Source organism: Bactrocera latifrons, unplaced genomic scaffold, assembly GCF_001853355.1.
Source record: "Bactrocera latifrons isolate USDA-ARS-PBARC rearing strain unplaced genomic scaffold, ASM185335v1 scaffold_19, whole genome shotgun sequence".
NCBI lineage: Eukaryota > Metazoa > Arthropoda > Insecta > Diptera > Tephritidae > Bactrocera > Bactrocera latifrons.
Window position 1 is genome coordinate 1847895 of NW_017535407.1, and position 18282 is coordinate 1866176.

The 18282-nt window shown below is 33.5% G+C and overlaps 3 protein-coding genes across 9 annotated transcripts in view; 2 read left to right on the forward strand and 1 right to left on the reverse strand.

Annotated features, from left to right (window-relative positions):
• Nucleotides 1–2948, forward strand: part of LOC108967570 (proton-coupled amino acid transporter 4) — a 17894-nt gene extending 14946 nt beyond the window's left edge. Inside the window, exon 6 of the mRNA XM_018931082.1 lies at nt 2119–2948. Within this exon, the coding sequence (XP_018786627.1) occupies nt 2119–2363 (245 nt within the window). The 3' untranslated portion in view covers nt 2364–2948. The remainder of the gene's footprint in view (nt 1–2118) is intronic.
• Nucleotides 2949–3228: 280 nt separating this feature from the next.
• Nucleotides 3229–4194, reverse strand: LOC108967539 (pre-rRNA-processing protein esf2-like). 2 transcript variants are annotated; one of them, XM_018931027.1, is made up of 2 exons: nt 3720–4194; nt 3229–3662 (listed from the first exon to the last, which is right to left on the reverse strand). In XM_018931027.1, the coding sequence occupies exons 1-2, from the start codon at nt 4102–4104 to the stop codon at nt 3292–3294; spliced, it is 756 nt and encodes a 251-aa protein (XP_018786572.1). In that variant the 5' UTR covers nt 4105–4194; the 3' UTR covers nt 3229–3291. The 2 variants fall into 2 exon arrangements, with proteins under 2 accessions (XP_018786572.1, XP_018786571.1); XM_018931026.1 differs by having other exon boundaries at nt 3229–3665.
• A 647-nt stretch (nt 4195–4841) lies between these two features.
• LOC108967561 (partitioning defective 3 homolog B) overlaps nt 4842–18282 on the forward strand; it is a 144319-nt gene continuing 130878 nt past the window's right edge. The window contains exons 1-2 of one of the 6 annotated variants that reach the window (XM_018931065.1): nt 4842–5336; nt 6244–6590. In XM_018931065.1, coding sequence (XP_018786610.1) covers nt 6471–6590 — 120 coding nt within the window. In that variant the 5' untranslated portion in view covers nt 4842–5336; nt 6244–6470. The remainder of the gene's footprint in view (nt 5337–6243; nt 6591–18282) is intronic. The other 5 variants (XM_018931063.1, XM_018931066.1, XM_018931062.1 and 2 more) reach the window with 5 other exon arrangements.

An 18282-nucleotide genomic window follows, 5' to 3' on the forward strand; every position in this document is an offset into this window, starting at 1 on the left:
AAAAAAGTTTCTTTCATACGTTTTGCGTAGTTGCTTTAATTCAATAGTAAAATATGGCAGTTGCCGTTATAAATCGTTTAGTGCTCGCACTAGGCAATCGCTTGGGCATATGAAGGTACATACATATGTATTTCTCTACGGGATCTCAAATCACTCGAGCAAAGTTTTATGGGGACCATAAAGTACATATGTACATATTTTTTATGATACAAAAAAATTCTCACAAATTATGAAATAAGTAGCGATGAATGACGTTGATACTAACGATTTTAATATCCAGTCGTAAACATAATTAGCGATTATAAATATTTATCTAGACCAGTGCGTCAATATGTATGTTTATGAAGAATGGAATTTTCAGTGAAAGTTACTAGTGGTCTCCGATAGCGTTCTAAATACAAGCAAACAAACAAGTTCAACTCTACGCTAAACAAATTTGAGATTACGTATAAGATAACTTTACAATGACCTGCTCCAATGATGCATGATGGATGTATGGTCATGGCTGCATTTTACTTGATTTAAGGTAGCCTAAGGCCGCACGGTTGTAACTATCTTGAACTATTTCGAGGTTCCCAACTTTTTTAAAGAAAAAACACTGCAACTTCAAATTTAATTGAGAATGTTTATTATCATTCGAAAGAACGTTCGTTGTTATTTACTTTTTGAAGGAAATCTCTTTCAAATGTTAGCTGCGGCTACTTCTTAGATGGACGATCCGTTGAGTCCAATTTTAGAACACTCGTTCGAGCATTTCAATTGCTAATTCGAGTGCCACGCGTGATGTTTTTCACCAAGGCCTGAATCGAAGTTGAATTGTCCGCATAGACTTAAGACGTTACATATCTTCACAGGAAAAAGACTAACGGTGTCATATCACACGATCTTGACGATCAATCGATCGGCACAAAACGTGAAATCATCCGTCGCACCTAAGTATTCCCTCAATAAATCCATTGATAGATGTGACGTGTGGGAAGTGGCCGAGATCACAAGCTTCATTTTCAGGCACCAAATAGTCGATTATCATGACGCGATAACGGTCGCGTTGACGGTTTCGTTCTCACCGGCATCATTGGAGAAATATGGATCGATGATTCCACCGGACCATGGCAACTTTTGAATCTCTACAGGTTGCAATTAGGGACAATTTTGCCATGACAAAATTTACCCATGAGAAATGGGTCTTGTTGCTTGAAAACGTCCTATCTCCAAGGAGCCCATATAGCGAGCGATTTCGCTTGGGAAGGTCGAGCGGTTTGAGTTTCTGCACAAGCTCGACAAAATGCACCAAGTCGTTCCATACGTCAGTCCGAATTGTTGCGAACGGCGCCGAATCGATGTTCCACGGTCCCGTGTACACTTTGAGCTACGGCTGCTATATTTTCTTCAGTGCGTGCTGACACGTGGTATACAATATTGACAAAACAATACTCAACAAAAATAAAATGTCAGCTTGACACGACTCACATGTGGTCTGTCAAAAAAAAAAGGCTATTGCAAAAAGTACAACTACTTGATTCATCCGTTAAAGAATTACTCAGGTTTCAAAAATGGATATCAATCAAAAGTGTCTAGTCTCCAGTTCATTTTTTACCAAAATTTTCGAATCCAACCTCAATTTTTTTTATTATACCTTGAACAAGCATACATACATACATTACGTATCACGAAGCTTGCACAAAAAAATGTTGGTGACGCTATAAAATATGTATAAAAATAATCAGTGTGACTGGTTCGTCTGTCCGTCTGTTTGTATATTCGCAAAATAGTCCTTCAGTTTTTCAGATATCTGGAATTTTACTTATTCTCTTCTTCCCAAGAAGCTGCTCATTTGTCGGAACCGTCGATAACGGACCACTCTGAGCAGTAGCATACAAACTGATCAATCAAAATCAAGTTTTTGTACGAAAAACTTGTTTACTAGCTTCAAATACTCTACTTTTTCCCCGCACAAAGTTTTCCAACCCAACCTCAACTGTTTTATTTCTATATTACATATTGAATTAGAAAATATATTATATATTATATGTATATAAACTATTAATATTTTAACTTATCAACCAGAAATTAATAATATTTTGTTTATTAAATAATTATCTTCACTCTTCTTTGCAGTTGGTGTTGCTGTGATTGTGCCCAAACTCGGACTCTTCATTTCGCTAATCGGTGCACTGTGTTCCACTTCATTGGCGCTCTTGATACCGGTGATACTTGATTTTGTTTTGCGCGCTGGCGTGCCCAAAGCCCTGACCACTTGGGTGTACCTGAAGAACATGGCGATTGTGCTGATTGCCTTGTTAGGCATTGCCACCGGCACTTATCAGAGCGTTGTAGAGATAATCCAAGAATTTTATGATTAAATATGTTGTGACAGGCAAATAACAATTAAGTTTGATATCCATGTACGTATGTGTTGATGTGGTATTTATTACCGTTATATATTATGCATTAGTTGTGTCACGTGTTGTGTTAAGTTAGTACATTTTTAAGTAATTATGGCCATGAGAAAAGTAATTATCGATAAAAACAAATTATTGTAAATAAGCTGTTATGTAAATACTTAGTTAATAGGTCGTCCCTCATATATTTTTTCATAATGGAGGGATATCATTACGATTTCCATGCCTAAGTAGCACCAAATAGTCTGTTAGCTTTTCTATTAGTGTTAATTTGATTAAATTTAAGTATTTGTATTTCTATGGTTTTTATATAACGTGAAGCTGTGCTAAGATGAACACTGTGTTACTTTGTTTTAAAAATTCTGATTTAAAAAGCGTAAATTACTTTATATAAATTTTAAATATTATTTGTTTTTAGTTCTTAACTATAATTTTAATTGCAAGAACATATGTATTATTAGTCTAAAAGCTTTCCATAGGATAAGAAAGTATTTTATAGAAAAATGCTAAATAAAAAGAAAATACAATTCAACTATAACATCTAAACTAATGACATTTTTTTTTTTTGAAATGTTTTCTAATAAAAAAGGGTCACATACAAGATTTCATCGCTCAGTTTGTATGACAATTTTATATTATAATGGTACTTTTATCGTCGGTTTCGACAAATTGACAGCTTTTTGGGAAGAAAAGGACGCGTGCGAAATTTCAGAGCGACTTATCATTAACTGAAGGACTAGTTCGCGCAGCACGGTTTTTAAGAAAACAATTTTTGCAATTTTTTTCAACTTTACCATACATTTTGTTTTTAATTTACCATCTTCATAAAAACACAATAATACACTAGACATTTTTTTTTTTTGTGTATAAAATAGCGACCATTAGAATTTCACGTTTCTAACATGGCCGCATTTTTGCCTTTATTTGCTTTTTTACTTTGTTTTTTCAAGTACTCGCTCTTATCAAGATTATTCTGGAAGAATGTAGTCTCCTTGCGCGCCTGCGACACCTCGGTGTGTAAGCGTTGCTTATGCACAGCTTGCTCATAGTTCATACGCTCCGTGAGGTGCACCCATTTGAAGCGAGGCAAATATTTCATACTCCACATATAATCGTAGAACTGTGACTTTTTACGTGTAGAAATTTGTTTATTGTTTAAGAGTTCAACAATTTGTTTGGCCGCGCGCTTTGACTCGAACTCAACCCAACCCTCTGTGAAGTGACGCGCCAAGCGTTTTCGCTTCTTCTTTTTGTCGTTGCCTGCTAACAATATCTATGTTTTAGAAGTTTTCTCAAGGCATAGTAAATGAAACTTACCACCGGGTAATTTCTCTGGTTGTAAGTACACACGTCCAAGTTCAGCATACTCGCCCAGAATTTCACGCATTCTAGTGACATTCATGTGTTTGGGTATGTTCGATATGTAAATGATGCCCTTCTTGCGTTTCTTTTTCGCCTTCACATTGAAGTTGCCCATGTCCATTTCATCATCCTCGTCATCGTCGGCACCAGCACTTTTAAGATTTTCCCCAATATTGCTGGTTGCTGATGTTGTGGTTTGCTGTTCTAGATCGGACTGCGCAGATCGTCCGCCACTTGAGTCCTGCATATTGGCAACCTGCGACATTTCCTCCAACTCCTCTGGGGGTGGTGGTGGTGGTAAGCCACTTTGTTGTTTCTTTTGCTTAATTTTTACAATCATTTAAATGTTTAATTCAAGTAAACTATATTTTCGACAATGTACTGGTAGTATTGAATAGGAACACGCCGTTGAATCAAAACAAATTTGACAGCTGACAATTAGGGTTTCCAATGCAAGTTATAAAGAGCTACTATTTTATTACAATAATAAAATCTCTCAACAATTCCGAAATTTATGTTTTTTTATTCTTAGTTTTATTTAATTCATAGAAAAATAAAACGGTTGTATTATCTAAAATACCACAACACTGCAATCTTGCAAGTTGTAACATGCTAGTGCTGCCATTCATAAAAATTATAACTAATTTTAATTCGCAAATCAAGGTATATTCAATCACTTTTATTATTGTTAACATAACTACTTTAAATAGCGTAATTTTATTGAAATATTATTAACAGCAAGAAGTTTCTTTATTATAATTTATTAAATAAACAAATGGTTTCCTGCTTGCCGTTCCCTACTGGTAACACTCAATAATTCTAGCGAGTAAACCGACTGTCAAAGAGAACTAACGAATTGGTTGACTGTCAACAAAAGCTAGTTCTGCTGCTGCTGTCGCCTGGAAACGCAAGCAGAGAACAGGTAGGTAAACAACAGCAAACGAGAAGACAACAACAAGACTGGGCAGTCCCCTGAAATAGACGTTAAAATTGTGGCTTCAAAAAACAACAAATAAACGAGTGGCAACCAAGCAGCGAAAAATGACGAAACAAGGTAAACGGCAAAATTCCATGGAAGCCAAGTGACAAACGAGTTGTTGACATGAGTGCGAACGGGAGTAAAGCGCGCGTGTGCGGAGAACGCGATTTTTGAAAGAATTTCAAATTTTCCAAGTGTGTAATGCATAATGCAGTTGTGTCTACTGATCGGATTTAACGAAAACTAACAAATTTAATGCACTTGCTTAGTGCAATAAGAAACTAAAACACGATATTAGCAACTTGCAAGTGCAACGAAGTGAAAAAATACATATATTATGTGAATAATTGTGGTAACGAAACATAAAGTATGTAATAAAATATAAGGGAAAAATTAACCAACGAACGTGTCTGTGAGATTGTGCAAAATAAAGAAAGGAAGCAATAACTAAGAATTGATAAAAATGCCATAAGTACCGACTGCGTTGAACCAACGGCGACGAAACTAAATGTAAACGTTTATAATGCAAAAGCGGTGAAGCAAAAACAAAAAGAAAAAAAAAAAAACGACAAGTGTATAACAAACTGAAGTGTGTAAATAAATTTGTTTTCTTTGTTGTTTTAGATACATTTTGCATTTGTATCTACATTTATTACGTTTTTTCGCTTATGGCCACATTTTTGCGATCCTAAATCTGAGCTGTAAAATCCAGTTTTTAACTCGCGCATTCAGATCGCCATTTCTTCCAGTTGTGTATGATGTGTGCTTCGTTTAGCATTGTTTGCGCTATATATTCTAGTGATTCATGTTTTCCTTAAAAGTTTATAGCGATAGTGATAGGAGCTTTACTGCTAATAAGCAGTTGATCTTTCAAAGAAATATATGTACATATTGTAGATTCCTTTATAAACAAAAGAATAATGAATAAAGTTCCAAAATAATTTTTTTTTCTTATACCATCTAATTCTTAAATCCACCCAGGAAGTGCAGCTGTCAAGTGCTAAACATCGTACAGTACATGCACTTCCCAATTGTGCTATTATCTTGCTTTAGTAGAAATGCTGGCTTACTGGCACTAAGTTGGTGTTTGTGTAACGTATTTTCGTGTCGACAAAGCGCAGCTGCATACTATTTATGTGGAAGCAACCACAAAAACTACATCCACCAAACACAAAAATACCCGGCGTACACCTATGTATGTCTATGTATTTATGTATGCAATTCAAGGATCACTAACGGCGCCTTTGCTAGTGCATTTTATAGACGGCAATTGGAGGGTGACTCCATAGCTTGTCATGACCCTCTCGAGAATAGCAGCACACATCATCGACTACACAATGAATGCTGTATAATTGCATTGTTTTTGTTTATAATATAATAATTTTTTTCTCGTCTGGCGATGGCCTAGCGCGCGCCTATTATATGACCTTGTAATTCGTATTTCTAAAATATTTTAATGCTTTTCTATACCACTACTTATAATATTTTAACTAATCGCAGAGCTGTCAATTTAAAGTAACTAAACGTCTGCGAAAATTTCAAATAAATGAATTACTGCCGAATATAAAACGAATGCGTGACTCATTAGCTATTCACCTAATTGATAAAAATTTAACTTAGTGTTGTGTACTAGAAAGTGAAAATTATTTGTTAAAAAAATAAAAGTGTTTGTCAAGTTTAACGAATAGTTGTTTGTGCAGAGAATTAGCGTAGAAAAATTGTCAAAAATGAAGGTCACCGTTTGTTTTGGTGCCATCCGCATTGTTGTGCCGTGTGGCAATGGCGATTTGCTGGTGAAGGATCTTATAAACGAAGCAACCAGGCGTTACAAGAAAGCAGCAGGAAAGGTGAGTAATCAAAAAAGAATGAATAATATAAAACATGATAAGTAGAACGAGTCAGTTTGTTGAATTTGTTGAAATTTGGCATGAATTCTGTCAATTGAGGGGTCGCCGTAGTTCTTATTGTAAGAAATATTCTTATTTTTAGAAATATTATATCTGCTGAGGAACCTTCATATAATTTTAAGATAATAATAATTTGGAACAACGCACTTACGCCATCCTATGCTAAATGCAATTGATGATCGTGTTTTAAAGAAAGAGAACTTGTTGAATGTTGCATATTCCAAGAAACTGCATTCAGCCATACCAAATTTTCATATAAAATAAATTCTTTTCAAGTTATTTTGTAAATATCATTCCAGTTTCACTTTCCGTTATCGGCGTAATCTTTAAACGCTAAAGTCTTATCTTTACGAGAAGAACTACTTTTTTCCTACTAAGAGATTTACCTGTTTTCTTAACTGAAAATGCAATCAGTTTTATTTTCCATCAACGAAATAAAACTCAAAGTAAAGGGAAGAGCCAACTTTTATTTGTTTAATGATAAAATCGAGTTACTAAAATTGCTTAAATATTGGCGTTGTAAACACGCAAGAGCTGATAAAAGTTGCTCTGAATCCTATGCGTTTGAAAGGCCTGAATTGTAAGAAAAACTATGTGCCAAGAACAAAAATGCAATGAGCAAATATAAACAGGTGAACTCCGTTGACCTCGGCGGCAGGAAAATATTTTCCCAATAAATGGAAAATTTTGTGGCCTTTTTATGTGTCTTATTCTCTTTCCTACTTTTATATTCTTATTTTTAATTACAATTTTGATGACCCTTTTCATTCTTGGCCACAAGAGGAGGGTGCATTCCACTTGCATTTGTACAAACAAATATTTTGCTTATGCACCTACCTTTTTCTGGTAACGAAAGATGTCCAACATTTGTTCTACAAGCCAATCAGCTCAGATAGATACCTTACGAACAGCGATAAAAGCCAAATAATTAATCAAGAAAACATGAAAAACCCAAAAAATGTAATGAACTTGTGTTTACAAGAGGGAAAAGCAGGTAGAAATTTATAAAAATTATTGCAGGCGTAGTAAAGTTGTTACATAAGAGAAACTTAACAATAAAATGTTCCAGATTGTGTCTTCTCCTGTAGATAACAAAGACGAGCTCAAAATGCTAATAAGAATTTAAAGCGCATAAAAATAATCAAATCTACTCAATTTGATTCAATTTGGTTAGAATTATAATAGAACTGAAATGCAATGCATTCTAAGACAGTTTTTACAACAACAACATATGGCGTGAACTTAATTTGGTTTTTTTTCGTGACACTGCACATTTCCAACCACTTCAGCCTAACCAGCAACTCACCGCCTTCTCTTATAGCCAAAAGAAGGCTCAAGGCGTAGATAAAAAAATCGCTTTAAGAAAGCAGGAAGTCATCACTCTCCGCTGCCTGATTGCATTTAAGCCATGTTTCGAGTATTTGGTTTTTTGCCCTCCACTCATGGTATGGCAACTACCACCACATACCACAGCATACACTTCCTATCAGTTGCGAGGGCACACCCAAAAATATTCTGAACTTTGCCGTCATGATCACTCATTTTGAAAGGTTCGAGATAGGCTAATTTAGACAGACTATGCTTTTTCTAACATTTTTTTTCTTGACCTGGCTTACTGCTCACTGGCCAGAGCCGGCCATCAATAAATGTTGTGTGACGTATCGATCGGAATTTGTTGCAGACTATTGCTTTGTTGTTGTTGTGTTTATGGCGTCGGTGGCGGCGTTGGTGTGGGTTGCGGCTTAAGCCTTTGGTTCCGCATTGTGCGCTTTGATGCTGTAGCTTATGTGTGTTGATGATGACGGTACATGCTTACACGTGGAAATGCAGGAATATTTTTGTTTTACAGCTGTCTCTTATACACATCTAGATGTGTATAAGAGACAGACTCTAACTCAAATAGGATAGTTCAAGGTCATTTATCTATAATTTATAAATTTATAGAAACTTGTGGTCTGATAATATTCAATCTAGTTTTTTAATATTCATATTTGTATTTTTCGTAGATTTTTCTCTTTTAAGCGCTTATTATAATAAAAAAAATTTATAAAGTCTGATCAAATTTGACCCGGACTGCCATTGAAAAAGTTCATTTTCATTTATTTTAATGCAAATCTTTATTATCGTCTTCAAAATAATCTCCCACTTCAATCGAAGTATCCAATTTTCACTTACACTTGTTATAAGCCACGGTTGAAAAGTTCTCCTGTGCCTTCAGCGAATTTTGTTTTCGTTTTTGGCTCATTTTTGAAGCATAACAAGCTGGACTGTTGGACAATTTTTATTTTTCTACCTCTATTCCGAGCCTTATTTGACATCGTTTTTTCGTTTTTGCACAAGGTTGCGGTTTTTACGTTCTCGGTTTCTTAGCCGAAACATTAATCAAAATGTATTAAGTCGATCCAGAGATGTTGGATCCCCTGATAGGTCTCTGTAGACAATAGAACAATTTTAGGCATTATTACTTTAAAATTTGCGATGTTATCGTCAGATAATTATGCCGGAAATCGATATAAGCCATTCTTAACTCTTAAAAACTTCACCTTGCCCTTCCGACCCCAGATCGTACGTAATTTTTTTTTAATGTTTAAAAACTTTGCTAAATTTATTTTTTTTTAGTTTAAATTTTATTTTTATTTTTTATATTTATTTTTTTAATTTTATATTTAATTATTAATTTTTTTATATTTTATCTTTAATTTTTATTTTTTTTTTTATTTTTTTTTTCAAAAACTGCACCTAACTGCATTTTTTCTGCATTCCACTGTACCCCAATGCACCAGCGCGCTTATCGTCTTGCACTTGGTTCAACTACGTCATTGTAATTCATCCCCACACACATTAGCGCTATTTAAACTCTGTAATGTACAAAAAATGCATTATTAATTTGTTGTTGCATGTTGTAATTAATTTACGTTTTTCCACATATTTCCGTTACACAACTTACACGTTACCAGCATTTGAGGCGAATTTAAAGTGATTTTAATGATTTTGGTTTTGTTGTTTTTTGTATGACTAAGGGGCGTTTACCGATCGCCACAAAGCGATTTGGGTGCTGAGAATGAGTAAGGAGAAACTAAAGAATTTTTTTCTCCTTTTTTAATTAAAAATTCTAAAATAGTGTGCATTGAATAATGCTAAAAACATTACTTTTGAAGGAAGAAGTATTTACTGGGCAATTCACCTTGTGGTGCATGTCAAGTGTTTGAGCATGAAAGTTGAAAACTTTGTTGTAATTAGGAATTTTTGTTGTTGTTGTGTTTAAAATTGTGGTTGTTGTATTTATATAATATCATAAAATAAGATTTTTTAGATTTCCGAAGGTCATATATATCGCTTTAAAACTGATTGAGTTTGCGATCTAGTTAGCGATGTAGTTAGTGTTCAGTTAGTGTTCTAATTAGTAATCAGTTAGCATTCTAGTTAGCGATTACTGTTAAGTCGGTCTTAATTAAGTAGAGCCAACGGAAAGCTGTAGATAATTTAAAGTGTCCACTTAAAAATTTTGCTTTAGAAACACTTTCTCCATCAGAGAAATGCACTCATAGGTTTTCTTCGTACAACAACTATACAAGCTATAAATTAATTAAGCAGCCACTACATGAAAGTTTAACTGCTTTATATTATTTATTTATTATTTCTGCTTCAGACACATATTTCACATAAATTGTTGTTATTTTTTCTTGTTGCTTCAACCAAAAGTACTTTTATCACCCGCCATTTCTCTGCTGATTTCATATCGCGCTTACGCTGCAACAATAAGCAAAATGAGATTTCCGTGTGAAATTCGGCGTTTTCTTCATTTTTATGGAGCGAGAGAAATGCAAGCCATGCAAGAAGCGCTAAAAACTATGTCAATTGTGCAACCACGCTTAATTTTTCTCATGCGACCACATACATACAAACATAGTAAATAAGTTACAGTAATGTTAAAAAATTACGGAACAATCCATTTTTACATAGATAGAGAGGAACCCAAAATAATCATTTGATGCCATACCTGGACTATAAGATGGCTGCATAAGAACATCTCAACCAAGCTCCAAAAGCTTCTGGCGAGTCAATATCGATCCTGGTGGCCTGGCGTTGTCCTGGTGGAACAAAATGTTTCTTCCATTGGCCAAAGCCGGCGGCTTCTAGGTGCTTGCTTCCTTTTTATGGTACTACGTGCATGTAAAGCCCGAATTAAGAGATTGCCATACTTTCTATGAACCCGGCGAATTGGCTGGCATTGATATTGGCCGCCTCAATAATTTTGTTGTAACCTCCAAGCGTTTTGTCGATATGCGACGGTCTTTTTGATCCATACTTAGGAGTTCTGGGCAACAACAACGCTCCGGTGTGTCCAGCTGTATAGGAAGAATTATTCGTGGCTTCACGAAAAATCAGCATACTTACCTAACCTAACCTAAAGCCATCTATTGAGAAAATAATACATTTGTTTATATTCGTCTAACTATGATTTTTTCAATCCTAAAAGTATGCTTTGAATATAAATCTTGCTCTATTCTGGCTAAGTAGACCACAGATTCTAGAGTGAACCTCTGCTTTAGTTCTCAGTATGGTGTTTGCGAACGCTAGGCTCTTTTCTTTACCCATTAGACTCCGAGATTAAAACTTATCTTCGCCGCTTAAATTACTAAGTCTAACTTACCACGCATATTAAATTAATTTTTGTAGTTAAAGAAGACATGTGTATGAATTGCATAATTCACTTTTCTGACTTTTCCGATTTTTTGATTCATGTGATCAAATTTGACCCGGACTATTCTAATTAAATTGTAATTCAAGAGCACAAAGCATTCAGTGAAGGTCGTGAAGTCATCGAAACCTCAGCTAGTCGTCTATCCACCTTTGTCAATAAGGATACCCTCGAAAAAGTCAAACCAGCAGTGTTTAAAAATTGTCTTGTTGGCATCAAAGAGATGGCAGAGGATCTCAACATCTCTTATTGATTGACTCAACATATTTTGGTTAATGTTTTAGGTAAAAAGCGCTGTAGTTGTACCATAAGACCTGAYATATTGCAAACAAACAAACAAAAAAAATTGCAATCCGGGTCAATTTTGATCAGATGTTATTATTGTTGCAATTCAGTAACGTAAAAAAATATGAAGAATGAGTTTGTGTTGATTATTAAGAGCTCAAATTATTTGCTTACATTGCATTTATTTTACTCACCACTGTATATCCACTTGTAGTATTTATTAAGCTATCTTGTTATGCTAGTAAAAATATCGGAAAAATATTTAAATGTCTTGTCAAAAGTGTTTGAAAGATGCTCAACAATATCATTTGTTGGCTTGCTTTCATCTGCTTTTACCTCTTTTACGTTTCGCTCACCACGTGCGTTCTGAATTTTGTGCATCATTAAAATTAACTGTCAACGCTGCGCGCACTTCCGTGCAAATCTGCAACTTGATGCAAGCAAAAAAGATTAAAAAATAAATAAAATAATAAATTAACACAAAAACGCTACAATAAAAGTAGCTTACCAATTGTCTTCTAGCTCTGCCGGCATAGCGTAAGTATTGCTAAGCATGCAACACTGCGCACTGCAGCTCACTCGCCGCTCGCTTCCTACGTGCGAGTAACTTTTGCCTTGGCTTTGTAGAAATCGCAGCTGTAGCGACATTTTCTTTAACTAAAATATTTTATATTTTTTTTTTGTTATTTGTCTCATGACACTTGTTGTTCTTCGTATCGGATTTTTGCCGTTAAATTGCATATCAACATGAAACCATAATAACCATATTCTACATACATTGTATTCGTTTTACTCGCCTGCTTTTTGAATTGTTTTTTTTTTTTTAATTTTTGTTTGCATTATTTATCATTATTCGCCTATATAAATTTCTTGTTTCTGCTGACAGTCGAAAGTTGCACACTCGCTTAGTTTAGACATTCTTCTGCTTTACTTCTATTCTCATTTGGTTTTATTTTGCCTTTCAAAGTATTTGAAGTTTACAAGTGTCTCAAGTTTGGACTGCAAATGCGCTGCAAACCACTGCGCTTGCTATTTCCCACGTCCTCTGTGGTCCGCTATGCGCTGGTGATCTATGCAAGTGGGCGTTGCTCGTTCGTTTCGCGTATTCTATTTCTCTTGAAGTTTTAAATGTCACTTGGTTTGCACATATTTTCTCCTGAATGCGAGCAGGCGTTCGTGATTTTGTGCAGAAAATAATTTAATGCAGCAATTTTTAGCAGCAAAACCACTTTTGTTTTATACTTTTGTGTTAGAAATAAAAAAAAATTTAATTGAGTTCATTAAAAAAATTTCTGCTTTAATACTTTTAAGAAAAATTTAATTAATGGATTACCTGACCCGCTTAATAAAACCAATTAGCCAATTGGCAATAGTAATATTTATAGTCTACATTTTTTAATTGACTCCATTACTATGAAATACTTAATTGAGTAATTGAGTAAATTGAAAGGCTATGTATTTTTGTCATATGAAGTTCTTAATTGAATCAATTAGAAATTTACTTCCATTTATTTACCGCCATTTGTTAATTGTTTTAATTTAAAAATTCGCCATTTTTTTGTTATAAGATTAAATTTTTTACACCAAAATTTCTATTAACATTAACATTTATAGTTAATAAATGTTGAAAAAACTCCACTTATTAAACACAGAGGTTAGGTTCGGTTAGTGTGGTAGGCCAATCAGCCACACACAGACCAGTTTTGGTTCTTTGAGATACCAAATGGAGTTTAGTTACTAGGTTTTTTAAGGTGCCTGCGATTGACGCGAATTTCTATAGACTCTGTGGCCTCACTATCGATACCTCTTCCAGTGAATCAGATCGCGGGGACCCAAGATGCTTACAGCGTAGTCTTGTTAATGCGGGACAAGTGCACAAGATATGCTCCATTGCTTCCCAGTGCCTTGCTATTGACGTTTCCTGCAGTCTTCTCGATATTTCAGTCCCATTCTGCAGGAATCATGATCCTATAAGCTCTTCCATCAAGTGCCAATGGGAATTTTGAGTATTTCTGATCTACCATTTTCCAAATGACTTTTGCTGTTTTGCATCCAAAAGTTTGCACCATCGGGTTTGATATTCTTTACCATGTTTCTGTCCAGATCGTCGTATGGACAATGCTTGGGTTTCCCAATGTTCATCACGTTTTCGGATGTTAGTCCATTCTTGGCAATCTCGCCCACTATTTTATTGCTCTCGTTGCTTTTGTGATCTGGCACCCAGTAGAAGTGAAGTTCTGACAACACTTTCCACTGCCACCTTTCTTCCCAAAACACTTCTGGCCGATATGCGATACGAGGTTACTGCCTTGATTACTGCTTGACTCTGGAATTGCCTGAAGCCAGCTCTGCGGTTTCCGAAATAGTAAAGACCTCAGCTTGAAATATACTGCATTGGTCCGGCAACTTAAAAGGCTGCTTTTTGCCTGACTGTGGACAGTATATCCCTGCACCAACTCCTTCGACCATTTTCGCGCCATCCGTATGAACTATTTTTTCTATGTTTACTTTGAACCGATTGAAAAGTGGTATCATGTAGTCGGTGCTTGCGGTGATATATCTAAATTCTCCTGCGGTCAGTAGTTGTTTCGCCGGTTTTGCAGCACAATTTTCTACGAAGAAGGCTATAGGTGGCAGGTTTAGTACCAGTACTTGGTAACCGTCGTTATATAAGTACGATCGGGTTACGTTATATGACATTACAAGTAGAAAGATAAGACTTCCCCGATAATTACATATTTTATTGATTGTCTTAGTATTGTTAGAGTACACTTCAAAGATCATAGGCATAGAGAAAATACCATATTTTTAATTTTTCTTCGATAAAGTCGAAATACAAGCCTGACGGCTGAAAATAGGAATAGTGCCTATAACTCTGTTACTGTAATAGGTAATTATGCGCGATTACTGGAAAGCTATTTGTCGAAAATATCGTTAAAATAATAGAAATCGAGTCCGCCCAATACTTCAGGATTCGTACTCATTGTCCAAGATAAATACATAAAATAAATAATATTGCACTTTATACTGGCGTTTCGTTTACATAAACTTTTTGAGCAATCACGTACATACTATGAGATCATTTTAGTGCAAAATATATATTTTTTTGTTTGGTTTGTTCAACTTAATGTGAGTACGATCATAATTTATCTATTTTTTGGTTAGTAATTTACAGTGATATAAAAAATATTATGACCATCGATAAATAAGTTGAAACGATATTTCTATTCTTTTACCAAATTTTTATCACCGTTACCTAATACCAATACAAAAAGAGCTCAGCAACCAAAAGAGAACAAACTTATTTCATGGTGTGAATTAGTTTCCAATTGAAGTGACCGCACTAATCAAATGCAAGCCAACTTTTTAACACATTTTTGTTATTTATTTTTTACCGCTATTTTTTTCATTATCTCTCACATTTTTTACATGAATTTACGAAATTCATTTAATTGTAGTGAAGGCCATAACAACCAATAGATAGTGCTTAGTGTCCCCATTCTTTTAGGCTACAACAACTAATAAATACCAAAAATGCAACAATTACAAAAATAAATAGTAATAAAAAATAAATTTGTTTACATTATTATTTCGAAAGTCACCTAACAATTGGAGGCGTAGACTTTAGTAAGTGCAGCTGGCTGGCTGCTTGCCCCGATAAGCAGCCAAATATAAAGCGAGTAAAAATTGAAATGTCAAATAAAGCTATTAAATTCGTAAATAAAATGTTCAAGCGCACAACTTAGATAAGCGCTTTATCTGTGCGTCACTTTGTACTATTTTAAATATGTAAATATCAGCACTATATTGACACGTCGATACATTTCTTTGGAAAATACGCCTAACAAGCAACATGGCATTTGAAAATTTTTTGAATGGATGACGCATGTTGGTTTTATAAGCGAAAATTTGCTAATTAACTCATTATTAAACTATATGGACTTAATTTAGTCGATTAACAAATTGTCTGCATTAATAATTTTAATGGGATTTTACTAATTTACTCTATATTTATAATTTTATGGACATTTTGCTAATTGACTCAATTAAAAATTATCTGACAACCTTTATTGGGTCCATTAACAAGTTGTCTACCTTAATAATTATTTGGATGTTTTGTTAATTAACTCAATTAATTAAATATCTGCCAAGCTTAATTGAGTTAATTAGGAAAATCATCGTACTGACATTTATATATTAAATGCGACAATTGACTCGACTACCGGTTAATCTGAAACGTTTAAGGAGTCACTTAACAAATTGTCTACATTATTAACTGTTTTGAGGTTTTGCTAATTGCTTCATTTAATAAACTATCTTAAAAGCTTCTTTCAGTCAGTTAACAAGTTGTCTGCGTTTATATAGAATAGACTGGCCCAATTCAGAGGCTGTCTGAGACGGCTTTTAATAATTTTAATAATCAAATTGGCAGACATTGGTTTGTTAATTGCGTAATTTTAAACTCTCTGAAGTCTAATTCTACTAAGATATAAAAGTTAGAGAAAAGAAAGGGGCTTCTAAATTCTAAATTTCCAAGGCAAAGTATTATTAATTTCGAAAATTTTTTTAGATTTAGAATTAGTCTCTAAATTCATTATACCAAGCTTAAAATTCTAATTATCAAATAATGTTCGAATTTTTTTAAATTAGATTTTCTAAAATTTTTTTTGTTGGCAAATGATTTCAAAAAAAGACTGCGAAAAATCTCCATTAGAAAAAGTGAGAGCCATTGAAATTTTAATTTTCGAAAGTAAATATTTCTTAATTTCGAAAATTTGATACTCGAAATTCAATATTCGAAAATTCGATATTCCAAAAATTTAAATTGCGATTTTGAAAATTTCAATTTTCCAAATTTACCATTTTATTCCATTTATTCTGAATTTTTCCCCATTTGATTGTGGTCACTTTTTAAAATGTAATAATTAGCTCAAGTTATAAAATATTTACCAAATACAGAAAATATGATTTCAATCTAGATCTAATGATTTTAAAATGGTTAAATCATGCATCTCTTAGATCGGCATCAGCTCCACGACTCATTCGCACAGGTGGGCGATTATTCATAAAAATGTCTGTATACATTTCAAGTACCGACAATTCTCACCTTTTGCTAAATAATTTTTATTTGTTTATTTTTCTAACAGCTTCTATATAGCTATTAAATATATAATACATATACATATGTATGTATGTCTATTTATATGATTATTGACTTTTCCGATTGAATGGCCCGACAGCTCTTGGGTCTTCAGCTGGTATATACACACTATATGTAAGTGGGTAGTTCGCTCTTTTAGTGGATTATATAGACAAGTAGTCGAATGGAGGCAGTCGTTTCATGGTTAAGCTGAGCCTTAAGACATACACACTTAAAAACACATGTACATACATATGTACTCGAATCTGTGTCTGGCATTGCGAATTCTTGCAATCACAAATTTAAGTTGACTTGTTTATATTGAAAACGCATACATGTGTATGTTAATATTTATGCATGTATTTGTTTGTTATTTACTGCTGCTGCGGTTGTAAAGTTGGCTTTTTTTGCGCTTAATAATTATAATATATGTTGTTGTTTTATCCATGCAAAACCAGTTCTTGCCATTCATTGTGGAATTTCTGTATTCACTTGCTGTACCTACTTCTCTATGTGTACAAGTACACATAATAATATTTTTATTAACAAAATTAAAAAACATGGAATATATATTTATGTGTTTTTGTTTGTACAATATGTATGTATGTGGATTGTATAATAAATTGGCAGTTGTTGAAAACCGCCTGTTAGTAAACTGAGATTCAATAAACAAGCTTTGCAATTGATTCTTAACCAAAAAAATCAACATTAACACCAGTTACAGGCATGTCCCCAAGCTTTTAAGGATTTTCAAACAAAGAAAAAAATACTTGTTTTCCAAAAGTTCGAATTTTATATTTTCGAAATGCAAAATTTATTAGTTTCGAATATTTGGATTTTTGAGAAACAAATTTTATTATATTATATAATATGTAATTTCGAACACCAAATTTTTAAATTTCAATTTTTAACTTCTCTAATTTTTCAAATTTCGGGTATATGGAATTTTTACTTTCGAAACTTAAAATTCTTTCGGTTTCGAGACCTTTGTTTTCAAAAATTAAAATTTTTATTTTAGAAAAAAATTTTGTGAACTAAATGAATATACAATTAAAATTTCAGTTCAAAGGCGGCTGAAAAATAGGCATTTTATATTTGGAAAATCAAGTTTTTGAATTTTAAATTTAATTTTTCGAATTTCGGATATTTGAAATTTTTATTTTAGAAACTTAAAATTCTTTTATTTTCGACCCGTGGAAATTTTTGTTTTCGAAAGTTAGAATTTTTATTTTCGAAATATTGAAATAACCAGATTAAGAAATTTTGTGAACTAAAATAATTATTTGTTTTTATATAAAACTAAAATTTCATCTCGAAAGTTGATTAAAAATTATAATTTTAAATTTTGAAAACCAAATTTTTGAATTTCGAGATTACTAAATGTAGTTTTCAGATATCCAATATTTGAAATTTTTATTTTTGAAATTAATTTTTGGATGCTTAGACATTTTTGTTTTCAAAATCTAAGGTTTTTAATTTTCGAATTTAAAATTTTGGTTTTGGGC